Source organism: Neopelma chrysocephalum, unplaced genomic scaffold (genome assembly GCF_003984885.1).
Source record: "Neopelma chrysocephalum unplaced genomic scaffold, ASM398488v2 Primary Assembly neopelma1_71, whole genome shotgun sequence".
In the NCBI taxonomy this organism is placed as follows: Eukaryota; Metazoa; Chordata; class Aves; order Passeriformes; family Pipridae; genus Neopelma; species Neopelma chrysocephalum.
The window spans coordinates 7,158,872-7,180,070 of record NW_020897731.1 but is presented as its reverse complement, the minus strand read 5'-3'; the positions used below and the strand labels follow the sequence as shown (position 1 = coordinate 7,180,070).

At 37.8% G+C, this 21,199-nt stretch overlaps 1 protein-coding gene across 5 annotated transcripts in view; it reads left to right on the top strand.

Annotated features, from left to right (window-relative positions):
- FAM184B (family with sequence similarity 184 member B) overlaps positions 1 to 21,199 on the top strand; it is a 42,290-nt gene continuing 21,091 nt past the window's right edge. For 3 of the 5 annotated variants that reach the window (XM_027686409.1, XM_027686408.1, XM_027686407.1), the window contains exons 1-2: positions 1 to 735; positions 13,523 to 14,287. In XM_027686409.1, the coding sequence (XP_027542210.1) occupies positions 601 to 735; positions 13,523 to 14,287 (900 nt within the window). In that variant the 5' untranslated portion in view covers positions 1 to 600. The remainder of the gene's footprint in view (positions 736 to 13,522; positions 14,288 to 21,199) is intronic. The other 2 variants (XM_027686412.1, XM_027686411.1) reach the window with 1 other exon arrangement.

The following is a 21,199-nucleotide window of genomic DNA, read 5'->3' as shown; positions in this document are numbered from 1 at the left end:
GATTCTGGACACAGCTCCGGGGCTCAGCTGTTCTCGTGTGCCTCTTGGCTCCATTCTTTTTTCAGTGTGGCAGCAAAAACCGAGCAAAGGTTTTCTTCATCACTTAGTGGTCCATCCAGACTTAAGAGAGGATTGCCAGAATAACAGAGCTTATGAAAGGTGCCAACACTGCTTTCTCTGATGACCTCTGCAATACTCTGGCAGCCCAAGAAGGCAGCATGATTTAATCTTCAGGCGATCTCTGCTCTAACAGATCCCCGGCAATGCCTGTGCTGCTGCCTGTATGGCTGGCTCAGTGTCCCCGCTGGGGAATTTGTAGCACCCAGCCGCTGGCACCTTCTCCTGGCGGAAGCTCAACCATTTGAAGAGAAGGGGAGGGAAAAAAAATCCCCATCAGGATGTTTCCACATGTTGTTCTCTGCCTGCTCGCCTGGGTGTTTTGCTGAAGGACTGGGACATCTGCAGAGAAGGGAGAGCGGCGGCGGCTGGAGCCTGCCCTGTTTGGGGCTGAAGTTCCTCCAGAGCCGGGGGCGGCGAGCAGCGGGGACCGGATCGCGCTACCCGGAGCGTACACACAGACCTGATTAAAATTCAAGCCTAATGGCCTCTGGCATAAACAACATTCATCAGCCCGGGACTTACAATGGATCTAAAACCTCTCGCAGCGGCTCGGGAGAGGAATGCAATCGGGATATGCACGTGAAAATGTGCAAGAAGATTGCCCAGCTCACTAAGGTAAGTCTCGCTGTTGCAGCCTTCCCAGGGAGGTGAGGCTGCCCTGGCCGGGGCGGCGGGGGTGCCTCGGAACTGTCTCCTCTGGTGGCCCCTGTCTGACAGGAGGGAAGGGAAACGGGTCTTCTCTCTTAGGGCGGCTACTGAGAACATCAGTGTGCTCAAACTTCCTTCCAAGCATTTGCTCGCGGGGGTGCAGCCCTACCCTGGGGGCTGCCTTTATGGCAGACGATAGACGCCTCACAGTTAACTGCTCTAATTACCGTGCGACCATAACGAGAAGAGCTCCAGCTCTGCGAAGACACAGGGGTTGCCCCCGAGCTGTTCGGAGCGATTGACGGCATCCGGTTTTTCCCCTAGAATTACGAAGACGGCAAGTAATTCGCATTTTATAGGTTCGCGAGTAATATTGTTGCAAAGCTGCAGCCGAAGCGAGGTACTACAGTACAATAGTACTTTGACTGTTAGTTAATTCTCCGTGATGTGCCTAAGTAGCGACACTTCAAATGACGTTCGTAAAAGGTAGGAGTTGGAGAAGAGGCAGGACTAAATTACGTAGTATATTGGACCTAAACTTTTGGTCAAATACTGAGCTACACTATATTTCCCACACCATGTTAAGAAATAAGAGGAAATATGTAGGAGATGGCAGTTACCTTTTAACATATGTGTCTTCATCAGCGAGAAAAACCTATTTACCACCCTTGTTTACTAACACAGCTTTTGCATGTCCTGTAACCTCACTGCAATTGATAGAGACGTTTTAACAATGAAAAAACACTGACAAAATACAGGTCAAACAATAGGAAGTCATTCAGATGTTCAAGTTAGAATGGCTTACTAGTTACAGTGCCGTCATTCTCATCTCATGATAACTGTATGTGATAATGTACATCATGCGTATCGATACATACACAAGGGCTACTTGTAATTACACATATACTTGCTATAGTATACTCACTGTACTATACCAATACTTACTTTAGAGGTGCATTGTTTCTATCTTTGTTAAATAGGATTTGTACACAATATGATCCTTACTTTTTGCCTGTGTTGCAAAATTTTGTTGCAGTGTTTTTTTCAAATTTTTTTTGCTAAATTTCTGCTGTTAAAATGTGAGAGGGTTGATTTCTTTACTTTAAATAGAATTTCTCCTCTAGACACTTTTCAGTCATCTGAAAAAAAGATGATTTATACCTGGAGCTCAAAAAATATGTCTGAAAAGCAAATAATTCTGTTTTGGAATGTGACCTTTAAGAACCAATTTTCTCTGCAATAACACTGCACTTATAGAGAACTCACGGTAGAATTGGAATTTAAATCATATGCTTTCCCTTCTGACTTCTGGATAGACTAAATCTGAACCAACAGTAAACAGTAAGAAGCAAAATGTGACACCAGATTAGCTGAAAAATGGCTATATGGAAAATTTATTGTAATCATTTTTGGCCTAGGAACTTTGAGAACTGCCTTTCAAATCACTGTTTTCTTGGGTATATTGCAGTCGGGATGATGATAATAAAATCCCTCCTAAGTTTAAATGGCTCTTAGTGCTTTTCTTTCTTGTTTCTAACCTAGTAGGCAATACTGCTGTTTATTGTTGCACAGCTGCAGCTTCCTGTCTCAGTGACTTTAGATTTTCATTGATGAGATGATGAACTCATCCACTCAGCGTTGTGCCAGGTGAGATGAATACAAAATGTGTAAATTAGGTGTAGGATACAGATCTCGACTTCCATTCTGTTTCTTTGTTACATAGTCAGTAGTGTTCTCCTACTCTCAAAGGCGAAGCAGGGGTGTGCAAAGTTATCAACAGAAACCAAACTGGATGAGATTTCCATTGTTGCATGTAGTGGTGATTATGTTGTAAGGCATTCGTTGGTGTAGGGAGTCTCCACAGGTAATCTGGAGCCAGAGATCTTGACAGCTGCTCCCACTCTACTGCCCTGGTATTTCTGCTTTTGGAAAGGTAGAATATAGGAAGTTTTCATACCTTCAGTCATACATTTTTCTGTTCTGCACATTTTTGGCTGTAGCAGCAAAAGTAATGTTTTGTTTGCTTTGAGCAGCAAACTACTGGTTTTTTGTAGCCCATTTGTTTTGAAGTCAATCTATTCATATGATTATAGCAGCATGTATGACTTTGTACTAGTAATTAAGTTTAAACTTCTCCATCAAACCCTGGTCTCTTGGACGGCTGTTTTCTGCTTGACGGTTCTTTGTAGAGCATAATGTGGAGTTAAAGTGCATGGTGATTTTTATAAGACACTTTGGGTTTCACTCCCTAGTGCCTAAAGCTACAGATTTCTAACAGCCATTGGCTATTGCAGGATTTTCATGTGTTTATGGATTCTTAGGACAGTCCTTTTTATTTGAAATAGGATGAAAGTTGCAAATGAACTCTTGATGAATGTTGAGGAAAGTGGATCAACTTTCATTGGCGAGGTTGTTCGGGAAGTGCTGGCAAGAACTGGATATGCTACAGATATCCATGTTATTCAGGCTTCTTTTCAAACCTCTGCCAATGGGGCTCAAACTAAATCTGCTGTTCTGGACTGCAGTTCTGGAATCAAGCCTAATATGAATAACTGGAAGGTGACATTACCTGGTGATGAGAGAGCTACCCAAGCCACAAAACATTTCTGTTTCCTTCTTAGAGACAAATTCCTGGATACCAATTGAGGAATATTTTTTTACCTTCAAACCCTTCTTTTTCCCTAGGGGTTCATCTGACTCTGTATTGTTGATATGGTTTGAAGCTGGCTCCCTGCCAAGTCTCCAAACCTTACCACCAGAAGTCCCCCCCAACAAAAAAAAACCTCAGGGAGAAGAGGGAGAAAAACTAAGAAAAACCCGAAAACGAGAGAGACAACCAAAGTGATATATATAAATATATTTACACTTATATACAATTTCACAAGGGAAAGGGAAAGGGGAAGGGGAAAAAGGAACAAAACTAAACTAAAATATATATATATATATATATATATATATCCCAATCAGTAGCCCGAGATCTAGTAACTAAAGAACAAAAGAGTTAGCAAAGAAGATATCTCACTACTCTCCTGGGACAACCGAGAGTCGCTCCGGAACGATCGCCGGCAACCTCTGTCTCCCAAGGTCGGCAAGGCCTAACCAGGCCTCGCTCCCCAACACGGCAGACTCAACAGCAGGGAACCTGCACCTCCAAGCCGCCAGAAGGAAAGAGAGAGCGAAGGCCTCTCCTCCTCTCTTCTTATAGTCTGGCTTACGTAAAAATCGTAGGGAATACTGGGTAAATCTGGACCCTTCCTTGGTTACAAACTGGTCACCAAGGAAGGCCTAGCCCAAACCACCACAATTGTGAATTTGGGAGCCTTGTTGTAAGAAGCATGTTTTAAATTGCAGTATTACTGGTCAAGTAGATTGTTAGTAAAAAAAAATCAAGCAGTTTAGCAAGAATTTTGTGTGTATATGTTGGATACCATGAGTCAACAAAGGAGAAGAGTGCTGATGCAAGGAAAAGTTAATTGCTGGTAAAATGCACTTATGAACCCTTTTTATTCCTTCAGGGAAAAGAAATGTCAAAGGGAAGCAAGTGTGTTCCTCTTCTAGAAGCAGCAGCATAGGCAGATGTTTCTGAATGACTCTATGTGGAGCAGTTCAAAATGTTACACACTGACTGCTTATCCCCACCAGTCATTAGAAGGTTTAGCCCTTCAGCTCAGTCAGCAAGGTAGAAAACATGAACTTTATATGATAAGCTTTGGTGGGAAATCAGCCAGATAAGCAAAACCCACTTTCCTTAGTTATTTAAGGAGGGATGGCTGACTTTTGCACAAAAAATGTATGCTCATATTAGTTCTATGATCTTCACTCAGTGGGTGGAAATTTACCAAAGAATTAGCAAATGACCTGGCATGTGTGTGAGGGCATAGGCTTTTTACACCACTCCAGTGTCTGTAGCATGGCTATATATTAGATCTTTTAACCTTTCCTGTTTTATTTGCCATAAACATATCAGCTGGTTTTTGTTTATAGGAATGAAATATGATCAAATCCTAATAGTTTATTCTGGAAGCACCTACCAGCTGAGCAACTGTAACAGAGCACTTCTGTGGTCTGTTCATGTTCCTGTTGAAATATGTTGCCTTTTTCACATAGTTTAAGATAAGTTTATTGACCTTATTTACTGTGATGTGTTAATAGTAACCAATGCTTACAGTGGTTCAGCTGTTGTGGATTAGTTATTATGCTGCCTTGGCTCTCCTGTGTGCTTGAGGCTTTTTGATCTCAGTTCTCTAGAGAGATATTCAATATTCTACAGAAATTAGGCAAAACAGAATAGCATAAAAACTAGGATCATGCTTTTGGAGCAGCAATATTTTCCTTTGGGCAAGGAGTATAAAAATATTTCTATATAGGTGAAGAAAGAGACTTTTTATAAAACTGCTTAAATTATGTGCTAATAAGACTAATAAAATCAGCTACCAATAACTCCACATGCTTTATGATGTATTTGTTTTCATGATTTTTGAGTACAATTTTCTATCAGGATTTAAAAGCTAGCATTATCTTTGCCTATGAGCTGACAAGAATGTGCAGACTGAGATTTCTTAACCTGTCCTCACTATGTTTTCCTTACAAAACTAAAAGGGAACTTGTGGATCATTAAGTATATGAGCAATGTTATATAATTGTGTTGATGAACTAGCCAAAAGCAGTATTAAAGCCAGTACTTCTATTAGGAAGGAACCTAGAATCTCATATTTGAATAAATAGAAGTTATCATTTAAATTAATTCAAGGTATAAGAGTGATATCTCTGTGTTGGAATTATCTCCTTACCTTACAAATTTGTCTCTAATTATACCCATTTGCAGAAAATCTGACAGCCTTAGTAATCAACAACTCAAAACTACTTTATAATGGAAAGTACATAATAAATTCAAGTCTCTTTATCAAGGAACCCTAGATAATGTTTATATACAAAATGTTATGCATGTTATTAATATGCATATTTTAGGCAATAGGTAATAAAATATATTTTTTATGATCTGTCTTTTGTTTGTGGGTAATATTTAAAAGTATCTTTTGCAGTGACACTGTAACTGTACCTCTCTCTTAACATTTCCTTTAACCAGTATGTAGATGCCAGTGTTTTACAAATGTGTAAAAATATACCCCAATTAGAAGTCAATGCCAACTCAGTTGAAGACGTTCTCATGTAAATATTCTAAAGCTGTTTATTTTAGGTTTTTGAACACTTCAGCATTGTGTTTTGTATATAAAATAATTTTTTTCCACAAAATATCGTGTTCTTTTCCCCCAGTCACATTTTCATTAGATAAAACAGTGTTTCTGTTTTATTAAAATAGCTGTAACACTAAGGTAGAACTCCCTCTGTTGCCAGCTTTATAGTCACATCTTAAACACATTAGCTGGCTCACTGTAACAATTCACTTGTTTTTCCTTCCTGTACACAACCAGTCTGACTTTATGTGGTGCCAAAGAGCACTTAACCTACACTTTTAGTAGACACAGATAAGGCATATGAGGGGTTTTTTTACTTGTGCTTAAAGCCATGAGGAAGTGTGAGAATGTAGTTAGTACAGTACCAAGACTGAGTTAATTTATCCTACCTTCCAGTGGGGCACAGGAGCTCAAACTTTGCTGTGCTGGTTCAAACTTGGCATTTTACTTAATGTGTATTCATTTGTCTTCCAAAGGGTTTGGAGGCAGCAGAATACACATAACCCTATTACTGAGGAAATAGTACCTTTATTTTATAATGAAACTACAAACTGACTGACTTTTCAAATAGAGAATTTTTTTTTCTTAAGTTAATAACCTTGGTGAAATTCCTCTGAAGTAACATTGCACCTTTTTAATGTAGTAGTCGTTCAAAACTTTGTATGACTTGGTTCTTAGGCACCTAAACACAGTTTGAAGTTAAAACAGGTTACTGCCAAAGAAGTCTTCTGTTTTAATTACCTTTGGAAGCTACAGCATCTGGTTGTGACTATGCACGACTAGTTGTAACTATGTAACCCTCTTAGAGGATTATAGAAGAGCTACTTTTAGATGTAAATATGAGATTACAGTTTAATATATTCTGCTTTTTTCATTCAGGAAGAGAGAAATACTAGAATTTGATAACAAGGCTATTAAGAACTATAGCTGGTAATTGTAAATGTTTTTACAATGTTGAAATATTTTTCCTAAGATGCTGATGAAGGTCGTGAGTTCGATCCTCACACGGGGCACCATTTAACGGTAGATATTTGGGATGGGGGAGATCCTTCAGGCCTCGTTTCAGTCCATAACCTGGAAGGAGTATGCTCTCCCACCCTCCCCCCGCCACGTGGCCGTGTGACCCCAAGACGGAGCACTCACCAGACACCAGGGGAGAGAGGACGAAAGAGGAAGTTTAATTGTGGGAGGGGGCTTATATAGCCTTTGGGGACCAATCACAGGTGAGGGGTCACAATCAAGGTAAGGGGTTCACAGCCAATAAGGGAGGGGTTGACAAGGGACCAATGGGAACACCTTGGGACATCTTCCCAGGACACTCTGGCCCGAGAGATAAGGGATTTACAGTGGAGGTATAGGGGAAAACGCAGTGGCTCTGTAAAGAGCCCTCTTAACATGAGTTTAAACAACATTAAAAACTTCTGATTCATCAGTCCACCTTTGGCAGGACTCTTTCCAAACATCCATTGCTACACTTAGTATTTAATAAAAATAATGAATTGTCTCAAGACTATGGGACATTACAATGCAACTACAGTGCGTTGCCACTGCAGTCGTCACAGACTGTTTGCACTTTTTCTGGCAATAAATGCTGGTTAAATTTTCTTGGGTTTGTGATCATTGATACAATCTCAGGAGATATCCAGCATATGCTTAATAAGAATGCCTTCCTGAAAAGGGAATGGGAGTAATGGTTGTATTCAGTCTAGTTCTATTTTACAGTTAGGTGTGTTTGGGTAAAAATTTCATGGATATATGAGTAATAGTGTAGCATTATAATGTGTACTGTTATGTAGTTCTGTAACTACATAATAATATGTTGACTCTGGCTCCAAAAATGCTGCTTTGAAAGTGAGGGGAGAAGCTGAAAGAAAAGTATCTTTTAAAAAACACTGTATGCTGAGGTCCATCTAGGCCAGAAGCTTGGTTCTGATTGTGCCCAGTGAGTTACAGGAATATGATGCACCTCTAGTGCACTTGTGTAAATTATTCTCACTTCCTCTAGTGATCTGTGAGATTTTCCAGAGGTGGGCAAAATATCTTAGTATTTAATATCCCTGAGTGGATTTTTATTCAATATGTTTCTCCAGTCACTTCTTGAATCCATGTGACCTTTTAGTTTTTGCTTACAGCAGCAAGAACTCAAATTTTGGTGCATGCAGTAGTAGAAATTGGCATTATTAATTCATGGATACCTGAGGGTTCTGATGGTTTCTTTTCTTAATTAGCAAAGTATCTAGAATATATAAAGAAGTCTTATTAAATTTTCAGAAGTCCTTTATGAGATTTTTACCTGCAAACTACAGGAGAGTAAGAATTTGATTCAGTCTTTATGATGCTTTATAATGTCTGTGTCGATTAGGGAGAAACAGAGCTCATCTATGCCTATCACAGATCTGAAGGCAAAACATAGAGATGAAGCTTCTAGAATATAGACCTATCAAACTGTTCTATGAGTTTTAGATATGTAACAAAAAAACAGCCAGCTAAATTATCAGTGAATTACATGGAAATAAGGCTTTTTTTCCCCTGCTATTCACACAGAATTGTTGACTTCACTTCTGTATTAAAAATTCTCCTGGACTACAATAGCAACAATGCACAGACAGGACATAGGTAAAAATGTGGCTCGTGTCAAACAGATTTTCTATTTTTTACACATCATCCATCTGAAAGGGCTTCATGAGAGACTGTAATAGCCTAAGATTTGTGGGGATATTTGAGACCTTAAGCAGTTATGCAAGAATTTCACCAAGACAGATTGCAAAATGTGGAGAGAAAGCACTCTGAAATCAAACAATTTGGCATTTCTGCTTACCTACATATGTGTGTTAATTTACATTAATTGTCAATGTTTAAGCGTAATGTTTTAAAGTATTTTCATCTAGTTTTGTGATTTTTAAGAAGCAGAAATTTTAATTAATCTAATTTTTACTGAAAAGTAATGTGATCCTCTGGCGATATTTTAATACAGCTTAACCTGATAAATACGCTCAAGATGGATTTGAATCACCTCAGGGAGAACAAAGAAATAGAAATGGATTTCATGTAATTGTCATGCTGACTGATTTTGTTTATTCTAGTTCTTAATTGCACACAAAATGTAAAAAAAAAAAGTAATAGTGCTTTTGCTATTTAAGCTTTGCAAAATTATTTCTAAGTTATGTAGAAAAAGGTTTTGTCAGATAAGATACAACATGAGTCAGGAACTGTAAAAAAATTTTAAAACATCCTGTTATGGGGAGTCAAATGCTTCAAAGATCTGGGATAGATCTTGCATTATTTTGCGTATTAAGTAATGACCTGGAAGTAAAAATAAACAATATATTAAAGTTAGTAGATTATACTAATTCAAAGAGAGTCATAAATATCTAAAAAAAATGGAGAGAAATAAGGAATGTAGATGGAAGATTAACTGCATTCAGTTAATAAACACCCAGTATCTGTTTTGGTTTTTAAAGTGTTGGTAAAACAGCGTGAAGTGGGTGTACAGATATGGAGTCAATGTGAAGTTTGGATGTTTGGAGTGCCAATTTTTTTAAAGCTTCTCTCATACTAACCATTTATATGTTTATGTTATCAACAGTTGCTGAAACTATTTGGACGCATAAAATTATTCTTGTACTTTCAGGAAGCAAAGGACTTAGTTTATTATGTTAGAGCAGTATCATTCAGCTGAAATCAGCATAGGTGTAAAATGGAATGAGTACTGTAGGTAATCATAACCTAGGCTATTACCTCAATTAAAAGACGTTCTTCTTCAGTGATAGAAAGAACAAGAGAGACTTGTTAGAGCATTAATTAATAAATTGTGGGGGATGGTTTTATTTTCTGGCCTGTGGAGTTAGTGACAGAGGAAGCTAAGGGATAGAGGAGCCATTCATTTAAATAACTGAAGTTAATTGTAATAATTTCTCTGCTCTTTGCTTTTAAAGAGACCCTTTTAAGACTGGCATGTTTATAGATACCTTACTCTGCTCTCATCTGCTTGGGAAGTAGATGAGTTCAAAGAAACAAATTCACATGCCAGTGAAGACAAGATGCTGCTGCCACTAGTGAAAAGGAGATGACACAGTCACCAGTCATCTAGCAAACTAATTATAAATGAAAGCTTATCTCCTTCACTGCTTTGTTTAGTGCTGTTAGGAGACCCTGTTTGGCACCCCCATCTGGGGCCTTTTCTCCATCTTGTGTTTCTTCTTTTTTACTTCTAGCCCTTTCTCCATCAGGAAGGATTTTTGTCCACCAGCTTTTGCTTTTCTTTGATTCACCTTATCATCCTCACTCCTCACCTTCCATACCAAATTGTCTTCCTTCTTATTCAGCTAGTAAAGCAACCTGCTACAATTTTTTTCATTATGATAGTCAGGTTCCTATAAGAGTAGTATTTAACACTACTGTAGGAACAGGGAACTGTCTGTTTTGCTTTGAGTACTTTAGCTTTTTTTTCACTGATGAGGTGCAGTTGAATGTTTTGGGGGTTTCTTTTTGTTATTCTATATCACTGTAAATAAAAGGAGAAAGGAAATGCCATTTATATTTACAGCATTTGGAGGATAGAATAGGGTAAATAAGATGTATTCATATTCACTGCACTATTAATAATCAAGTGTATGTGTGTAATAGTGTTTATATCAATCTGCCATACAACTCTCAGGTGCTATAAATTCAGTACAATGTTTCCCAATCCGTTTGGTTTTGGAGAACTGTAAGGAGGCAGTAGCTATTGGTATTATGCTGGCAACTCCAAGAGTAGTGAAGTGCTCTTTTAATTTGAAAGAAATTCTGTCTGTATTGTCATATGGTCAGTTTTAGAGCTGCTTTTAAAAAGCTGTTTATCAACACAACTGTTAAGGGATTTATACCACATTACCCAGCTGTGTGTACACTCACAAGCTGCAGATGCTGAAATAATTTTTCAGTATTTTTCCTTTCAGCACATAAAGACCCAGATTTGTCCCATATAACTCCAGTCTCTAAAATGAAGTATCTGGAATAGGAATATAGTAGCTATATTCAGTAGTCTGAGCAGCTTAAATTTCATGAAGTACAGAGCATCAGCCATGTAAAAATTAAATCTCTTAAGAAGGTTAAGATACTGAGGAGTCAGTTTCAGCACTCAAGCTTGAAGATTAAATTTAAGGTCATGCAACCTAAAGTTCTTCATTGTGGTTCTAGCCACTATTGAACAGAAGTGTAGCAATAATAGATAGAGCAGAGAGGCCAGTTTCTTCCATTCTTTTAGATAACTCCCTTAAGGTGATGGTGGTGGTCAAATGCTTAGTGGATTTTGGGAAATCTCTGTGATTAAGTCAGACTGTAGAGGAACCCAGATTCCACTGTCAACCTGAACACAAAATAATATGAGACAGACCATGGTGATTGACTAGATAAATTAACCAGTAAGAGCGGAAGAGTGAGTCACAAAGGTGGTGGATGTTCGTTTCTGTTTTACAGATGGAATTAAATACAGAAATATGATCATCAGCATCTGACCTAGTTAACTGAAGAATTGCCTAACCTAATTACTGGTCATTCAGTGTATAGAATGTGGGCAAAATTAATCTTCTCCTTGTAGTTTTTATGTCTGTCTCCTGAACAGTTAAGAAGTACTGTTAATAGTTAAGAAATCACTGTTCATGGAGGGGTTTTAATTAGTGAAGGAAACTGCTCAGTATACTACAACTATTTCAATTTCAAGGAAAAGTGGTTAAAAATAACAGAGAATAATTAACAACTTGTAATCTAAGGTCCAAAAATATACATATCTATATGTAGACAATGACTCCTTGTCTGACATTTTTCAGGAATATAATGCTGTTATTCTCTTTTGTCATATATTTATCCAGAAATATATCCAGACCACGCTTTTCATTTGTGACTTTTTAAGGCTTCTCTACTTAATTCATTACTGCCAGGGAGAAAGTTGACTACACACAAGATGTATTTGTGTGTTTGCTTTCATTTATGGTTGACTGAAATTCAATATGTTATTCATATACAGATAGCACAAAATGTGGTTAGACATAGATATGCAAAATCAGTAGTTCTGGAGACATCTTTGGGGCTTATACAACACATTACAGGTTTGTGACATTAGTGTGGTCAAGATACTTATTGGACTCTCAATTGAGGCTTGCCCTGGGGAAGGCTTGAAGATTACAGGGCCAAAATTCTAGCATAATTAAAGAATTAGTTGTGACCTTTTTTCTGTATTTATTTATTTATTTACTTAAGGCTATGATTTTCTCAAACATTGTCTAAGAATCTTTTGATTGACCTCTGTGGGCTCAGGCCAGACTGAATATATCTATCATAATTTGTGTACAAATTCCAAACCTAGTTTTGTAGAGCAGTAATTTATCCCTAAAAAAACGTAACCTAACAAATTAGTGGAAAACCTTCATACATGTTAATACACAGTGTGTAGTTCTCCTTGAGTTAGATAACTATGTCCAGTAGATGAAGGTCTGAAAAGACAAACATGTATCTTTTCAAGGCAGTTACTATGTTGTGCAATTACATGTAACTGTCTTGTAAGTTTAACTGCTCATTTACTCTTCCTTTCAGGCCACTCTGGGCTTCTAATAGCATTTTCTTTTCAAAACAATAGTAGTGTGCTTGTACACCAGCTTCCGTGAGAGGTTTTTGGTGTATGTTATAAGTAACAAATGAAGCCTGCTATGGGTAATAACTTGTCTTACAGCCAAAAGAATTATTATTCTGCATTTTGCAGAAGAAAATAAAACATCAAAGGATTTAAAACAGTTGTTTGGAAAAATTACTTCTTGTCATCAGAGGGACACTTGAATCTGCTAAAACTTGTTTTCTGAGATTTATGACTATTACTGAAATGTGGGGTAAAAAAAAAAATGCATTGCCTGAACACTTCTCAGAATCAAGCCAAAAGAGGCTTGCAGTTGAGTAATGCTTACCATACAATGCTGACCAAACTGACTTGTGAGGCATGTGGCTTCCAGGAATGCATCTTCCATGGTGTTTTGGTTGGAGTGCGGAATTTAATCCACCTTTCATACTTTACTTTCATTTACATCACAAAGTGATTTTGGTCCACATGAACTGGATATCAGGACCTCAGATTTCACTGCACAGATCTGCCACTACTGGTCCCCAGCACTTCCCAATGCTAAAGGCAGTGTGGCAGGTAGCCCTCCTGCACTGAAGGCCAGGTGCACTGGACTACAGATAAGGACTCATTTAGCTTAAGAAGGGACCTGGTTCCCTTCCTTGCATTAGAGAACCAACTACAGGCATGAAGTGACAAGTTGCCTAGAATAAAAAGGAAATTTCTGACAAAAAGTGAAAAAATTATTGCCTGTCACAGTATTGTCTTCCTTTCCTATAAGGTTTTGCAGTGTAACACTGTCCCTTCTGTTCCTAGTGAAAAAAAAAAAAACAAAACAAAGAACCACCACACCACCAAAAAAATATTGATCTATTGCAGTAATTCTCTTTTATTGTTTAACACCTTGATAAATATAGTAACTGGATGCATGGCTACCGTTCACTAGATACTTCAATTTTCTATTTTTCTATAGGTGATATATGCTCTAAACACTAAGAATGATGAACATGAGGCCAATATAGAGGCTCTGAGAGAGGCTCATGAAGAAGAAATTCAGCACATTCTTGCTGAGACAAGGGAGACGATTCTCCAGTGTAAAAGCAAAGTTGAAGAAGAACAGTTACTGAGAAAACATATTCAGGCCCTTGAAATTGCAGTAGAAAAACACAAGAGATTGAAGGAAGAAGCCTTGGCAGAGCTAACATTGTGCAAAAAGCAGGCGGAAGAGAAGGAGTTGAGAACAGAAGTGAAACAAGCACAGACAGTCCTCTCTAAAGACATGGTAGATACCAATGCAGGCTTTGAAAACAAGCTTCCACATTTAAATAAGGAGTTTGATGAACTACTAAATGAATGCAAAGCATCTAGAAGAGAAAATCTAGGTAAAAAAGTACATTTAGATGAAAAATGCAGTGTGGAAGGACACGCTCTAATAAATGAGGTGGAAAACCTGAAGAGCAAGAACCAGAGAGCAACTAAAGAAAATACTGAGAAAACACACAAACTGCAAGTCCCTTATGAGAGAGAAAAAGAGACTTTGAGAAAAGCTATGCATCAGCCTGGGATAGAAACAGCGATGAATTGTCAGCAAAGAGAAACAGAGCAAAGGAAGAGCTCAGAGACTGAGGAAGGTTTTTTGCTGCAGCAGGTAAAGAAGCTAGAGGCAGACCTAGAGGAGAAAAGCCAGAAGATATATGAGAGGAAGAAGCATTCCCAGAAGCTGAAGGAGAGAATACAGGTAGAGTATCCCTATCTCTGCCTATAAAAGTATAAATCATCAATTCTTTAAAATTTGGGACAGGAGGGGTCTTTTACATATCATATTGATTCAAATGCTTTTTAAGCAGTAAAACAGTTTCAGAGACTTCAAATGGAAATAGGAGAGATATAGTGCTGAGAATTTTAAAGACAGAGTTAAGATGATTAGTAACTCATTAGGAGAACACTTTGAACACTAGACTTTGTATTCCATGAGGGAGGAGTGAGGTCCTGAACAGAATTTTACCTTTCCCGCCCAGAAATGTGAAAAGAATAGCAAACAGGCACTACTGCTAGCCGTGAGTGTTTACACAGTATATTTTCCTTTTCCCTTCTGGTTGCCAATAACTCAGTGCATGGATATGAACAGGATTAGATAAGAGACCTGAGCTGGCAGATTGGGAATCAAGTGCCTTGTATGGCTCTTGCAGCAGTGGGTGGTACCAAGTGCCATTTAATGAAGTGTCCTTTACACCCATGAAGTTTTACGTGCTGAGCAGTTAGATTTTCACCACTAGTTCTCACCTCACACTTTGCCTGTCTATCCTCACTGCTGTGTATCTCATACATTTGCAGCACAGCTCTGCAGCCCCTTTTAATTTCTGGTTAATTGCATCATGTGTCAGATGCAGTTTGAGAGGTTGGCATGTCATGGGCAATCTGCCAACCAGCTGCATTTGGTACATAAGGTCAGAGTGCAGGAGAGACACTGATGAGCTGTGCTGAAGTTGAAGTACCCAACCATGGTCTGTGCTCAACAGTTCGACTTCCTTCTAATGGTGTTGGTCCTTCACGTCACATAAACTCATCTACCAGACCTGCCCCCAGCCCTATGACAGCAGTCTTGCATATTAGATAAGAAAACACCATGAAGGTCTAGACTTGGAATATTACAGAATAACAAGAATTGTTTCCTAATGGGAAAAATTTATTTCTTCTAGAGTAAGAGAGCCCTGGAATTCTGTAGAGAGCAGGGTCAGCCCAGTCAGCTATGTTCTTCCAAGACAGCTCTTAACTGTTTTCACTATCTGCCCTCACATTTTGCTTGCTGGTATCATTTTGCTGATGGTGCAGAGTACTGGGCCTCTTCTTTGAGGATGATCTTTGAGGGAGTTCAGCCTTCAATACCTTTTTATTTTGCAAGATCAGAGGACTAATTGAATAAACCTTCCCCAACATTATTCAGATTTCATTCTCTCAGTGTGTAGATCTGTAGCAGAACAACCTCTGTCTTTTACAGAAAAGTGGAGAGGATATAATGAATGACAGAGATGCAGAGAAGCCATTTTTTAAAATTGAATCAGAGAAATCTGTAATATCTGTTTCAATAACAAAAAGTGTCCTGGCTCATAGAAGTTAGAAGTGATAGAGGGGGAGAGGGAAAGCAAGATCCTGATTTTTTTGTGGGTACTTGAAATAACATCCAGGAAAAATGAAACATGGACACATGAAAATTTATGCACGTGGTTTACTCCTGATTTATTGCATAAGAAAGGCAATCTTTTAGAAGTAAATAATGTAAAATATGATAGGAAATGGAAATAAGAAGGTGGTGTCGTTAGCAATTTATTTTCTAAATTCAGTAGCAGCTGGATAAAACTGAAATATTTCCTGAAGGACATATGCTCAACTCATACATTTCAGATCCTCTAAGTCTGTGGAATGAGGCTGATTTACATACCACTGGAGCATATTGCCTGGAACCTGTGAAGAGATAGCCTCAGACTGGAATAAATCTGGAAGAAGGGAAAGAGACATGATGCTATTTTCTGTTTCTTTACAGTTTAAATAAAAAAGTAAAAATTTCTCCTTTCTAAGTTGAGTATTTCTTATGCCACCATTAAATAGCACATTTTTTTCAGACTCATGTAGACAGTGCCAGACTGGGAAATAGAAACATGTTTTTAATCTGCAATACCTCTGAGCATTGGTAAATACTAGCAACAAAATCTATTATAGGGCTTGAAAGGTGTAAGGACTGTTGTTTAAGCAAGATGAATTTTCTGTTTTCTCCTTAGTGTATGCCCAGACGTTTGAGACTTTTAGGTGAAAAGCATCATGTTAGTGCACATTTATTGTTATTACTGTAGAAGAGACAATGCAAAGGTTGACAAGTCATTAAGTCTGAGCTGTTCAGTTTAGTTTCAGAAGAATTTTGGGATATGCCAGAGGTAAAAGAAACAAGCTTACCTTGAAGTTCTGAGCTACAGAGTGTGTTAAATATGAGTTAGTTTTAATCTGTAAGGTTTCACTCAGCATTCATCTAGGAACAAATGGCAATTTTAACTGAGTCAATATTGCAGTATTATGCTACACATCTGAAAACTGAAACTAGAACCTCCAGAAACAGAACATTAAATATGGTTCAAATTTTTACCTTTACTTATGGACAGACGATTCCCAGCAAAGTTTGTAGGAGCCAATTTTTTCTGAGTTTAGGCATTATGGAGTACGTCACAAACTGTTATATTCCAGCAACTTAAAACATTTCCAAACTAATATACATAAACTTTTAGCATACATTGTCATGAAATTACTGGAAGTATAACCTCTTTCAAGTTTAGGATAATCTCAGACGTCTTTAGATGGTAACTCTTGATGACTGTTCACTTTGCAATGATGGAATGGTTCCACATTACAAATATTCTGGCAGCAGAGACAGTTGAAGGGTATGGAAGAGCCAAAAACCAGAGAGCATTTAAACCAGCTCTCTAGGTGAAAGATTTATGTCATGGAACTACACCAAGAGAGAAAATGACCATTTATTTCTTATGACAAGAAAAGGACATATGTAATGAACATGGAAGTAATGTCATGCATATTTTAGGATTTGGAAGTGTAGCTTAAGCGAACACAGCAAAAAATTCTGGGATCAAAAGGTACAGTGAAAAAAGTGGAAGAAGATCTAAGTGTAGTCAAAGGCAGAAATACACGTCAAGAAAAGGAAATCCTGCATAAAGCAGGTAAGATGCTCATTAATGTCATTCTGAAGTATTTCCCCTGTTAGTAGTCACTTATATTGGAAATTCTGCAAGTTATTTATGCTATTTGAAATGTAAATTTTGATACTGCAGAAGATATGGAAACTATGTTGAATTTCCAAAGCAAAGCTGTTAATACAGTAGATGAACTGAAACATCAAATAACACAGCTGCAGCAAATGACTTGTACCAAACAGAGTCAGAAAAAGAGCAGCTCTGAAGATGTGCAGGAGCTTTAACAGGTGTTTTGCTCTCAAATATTCAAAGGCATAGCATACCAAAAGTACTGAAATCAGTGTAATTTTTCTTTTAAAATTAATGGCTTTTGGATTATTATACAGTAGTCAATCCTGTAAGATTCCCAGATCTCTGAGCTCATTCAGTGGAACAGTGACTCATATTCATAACCTGAAGTACATGTGTTGCTGCAAAGGCAGCAAAGAAACTATGGACATCCTTGAGCTGTACCAGGGCTGAGTGTTCAACTGGTGCTGTAACAAAAACCTTAAAGAGAACAATGTCCAAGGCAGACTTTCTCTGTTGAGGTCAAGTTGGAATACTGATTTATTTATTTTTAAATATAGAAAACAGTTATTCTGAAAAGCAATGCAGAAATAGTACCAGGAATAAACTCAGTACAATGAGGAATGTGTGTATCTTGAGAGATGTCTCCCTGTAAGCAACTGTCCAGCCCTGAATCTTTTCTATACTTTTTAGTTCTCTAAAACTATTGTTATGCTACCATTCTGGAAAATATGACCTGCCCTCAGAGACATAAGAAAAAACAAATTGTCTACTGCACTTTTCCACAGGACTAAGGTTGTCCTTGAGGAAGCCTGCATGGTTGGAAGCGAGTTACATGGCCAAGCTCAAACCAGAACAGCAAAAAACCCCAAACTATTACTAGACTAAGAGAGAGGCTTATCGTCCTGGATCAATACAGTTCTATATTGCTAAGTAAAATAAAGCCAGTATTTTTCAATGGAGTATTTCCACCTAAATAGCATATTCACTACAAAATAGACTACTGTGACCCCAGAATTCTACCCTGTTGGGGTTTTTTTTTTCATATCTATATGATATGAAATAGGATATTCACTACAAAATAGACTATGGAAACTGCAGCTATTTACAAAGAGGGTATAAATAAAAGAGAGAACTGTCTTTGTAAAGTCAAGCATCAGTCCCATAAGGAAAAGGCTTGTCTGAAGGAATAGCTGTTAAAAGGGCTGGTAGATCTTGTAATGAAGGATACAAAGGAAATCAGGCCAGTCTAAAACTTCATAGAATCTGAAATAAAAAAATGCAGAAGGTGGGAATGTTCTTTTATTTATAGATGCTTTAATTCATCTAGTTTTAATCTTATTGGTCACAGTGACATCATTTGAATTATGCTCACTGTGGGCACTTTGAATTAACATAAAATGCCAGGATTTTCTTACTGTGGTCTTACTGAAGAAAAAAAAGTTAAAAAAAGGTCAGACTGATGTATTTCTGGGAAAAGCTCCACAGACAGGAAGGTGAATTTATCCTTGATGTGATAAACGGCCTTCTTAGCAACACTTATCCTTGCATGCTTTGCATGTGGTAGTTGGAGTGATTTATATAAGAACCCTCCTGGACAAAAATGTATTGTGGGTGTTATTGTAATTTCTGACTTAAATTTTCGTGGATCACTGCTGTGAAATACTCAATAAATTGATTTAATCAAAATTTTGCATTGTTTAGGCAGAGGATCTAATTCTGCAAAGAGTCGGTAAATTAATTCAGAATACATGTGTTACCAATGAAATTACAACTATTTACAAACATATACATGCACACACAGACACATATGCATATATATATATGTCCTTATTTAACTTTAGTCAGAAAGAATCCTCATCTTCTCATGGATCCAGACAGCTTACCTGAGCAATACCTTTTTTCAATGTGCTTTAAGTGGCTGGGCTGTAATTCTTGTTGTTGATATGCATTAGCAGCGATTGGCTTAAGAGATTTCTCAAAGAATTTCACTTTCATGAGAATGCTGTCTGTGACTGAATCCTTTGGCTTTAGGAAATTTGCAGTCTCTAATGTTTCTGTGCAGTAAGAACCTGAATGTGACCTGAAATCTATTCAAACAGAGGAGAACCTTGAAACACATGTTTGGCTTTAAGCATGTGCTTTAGTGCTTAGTGAAGCTTACAGCTCAGTGCATGTCCAAGTGGTTTGCCAAATTTGGGCATAAACTAAGGAGGAATTTAGTTTCTGACTCCTAATGTACTTATGGGTTTGTCAGACATCTTCTAGACAGAAAAAAAGATTAATTGGAGCAGTTTGTAGAACTGGACAATCAGACTGCTGGTCAAGTGTTCTTTAGACCCTTCTTGGTGCTAAAAATGTACTTTTACCCATTTTTTTGCAGTTAAGACTGATATAACTTTCCGAGTTTAACATTGACTTGAGAATAATCAAACCAATTACCGTCAAGTTGTGAAGTCATAAAAAGCACGCAGCTGCTGTCACTAAATGTTGAGCTTCATAGTACCGTCCTGATTTTGGACACTAGAAATTGTGTTTACTGCTCATCAGAAGAATTAATTTCCTTGAAATTGTTGGAGTTTATACATTTTTGCAATCTCATTTCTCAAAATGGAACCCGTGTGAGTAAATTATTTTATCTGCTTGTGAAAGGGCTCATGTTTGATCAGTATGTGAAGATGCAGTGCTTCAAGGTACACAGTTACATCATGAAAATGATATTGCCTTTTTTATAGTGTATTCTTCTTATTGTAAGTTTGTACAGGTATACTTAAAATTACGCCAGGATGAAGCTCTTCATGTGAGTCAAATCAAATTTAAATATCAAACAATCATACTTTAGAAAAAAGGCATAGTAGTAGATATTTATTGCTTATAATAAATAAATTATAAGCTTGTAATCTTCTCTTCTTAGAGGTTTGTATTAATTAAATTAGAAAAATCTTGAGTTAGTAAAACTTAATAATGGCCAGTCTTCGCGAACGAAGATTTGGGGAAAGGTCTTTTACCTTTCGAGCCTGCGCAATGGATTTTTTAGGTGAGACACAGCCTGCGCTGAACTGAGCCCACCCTTTAATCCTAAGGTTCATCTGCCGGGGCCAAGCAAGCTTGGACAATGGCAGTGAGGTCCTCAGGACGTAGGTTTGTTTAGAGTGACCTTCTCATAGATGGATGGCCTCACAGGGCTAACGGGCTCCATCTGCCCGGGGGACTGGGAATCGAACCTGGGTCGCAGCGGTGAGAGTGCCGCATGCTAACCACTAGGCCACCAGGGGTCCCACAGTAAAACTTAAACACAATTACAATATTTTTCATTATTAATGCTAGTTTATATCCTCTGATTCAATTAAGGTCTGTAGCAGCTGTTTGAGAAGTATCTATTTTCCAGATAGAAAAATTAAGATGTAGAGAAGAAAGTAAGTTGCCAGAGTTGTAGTGGGAATGTTGCACCTGATCTTCAGGTTTTAATCAAAAAGACTGTTATATGCTCTTCTTTTTGTGCAGGCAAAACTAAAGCTAATTTCTCCCTTGCAGTACTCATGCACCTGTTTAATTTCATCCTTTAATTGCTACCTAGGTTTTAAACAGAGTGGGATGTGTGAGAAGGGGCTGTACAGGATGGGAGAGGTGTTAAATTGCTATTTTTTTCTCTGTTTCCTCCATTTGTAGTGTCTGAAGTTATAGAATATTTTTTTTTGAGTCAGGAAATTGGCACAAATAGGAAGAGCAAGTGCACTAATAAGCTTGTAATGTATATCGCTTCAGGAGGTTTCTAGAAGTTGCACATTCTGTCTTTCTACAATAAACAATTGCTGCAAACAATTGATACAAGCTCTTGGTCACTGTCTTGCAACTGGGGTTATCATTGATTTTTCAACTATTTCCAG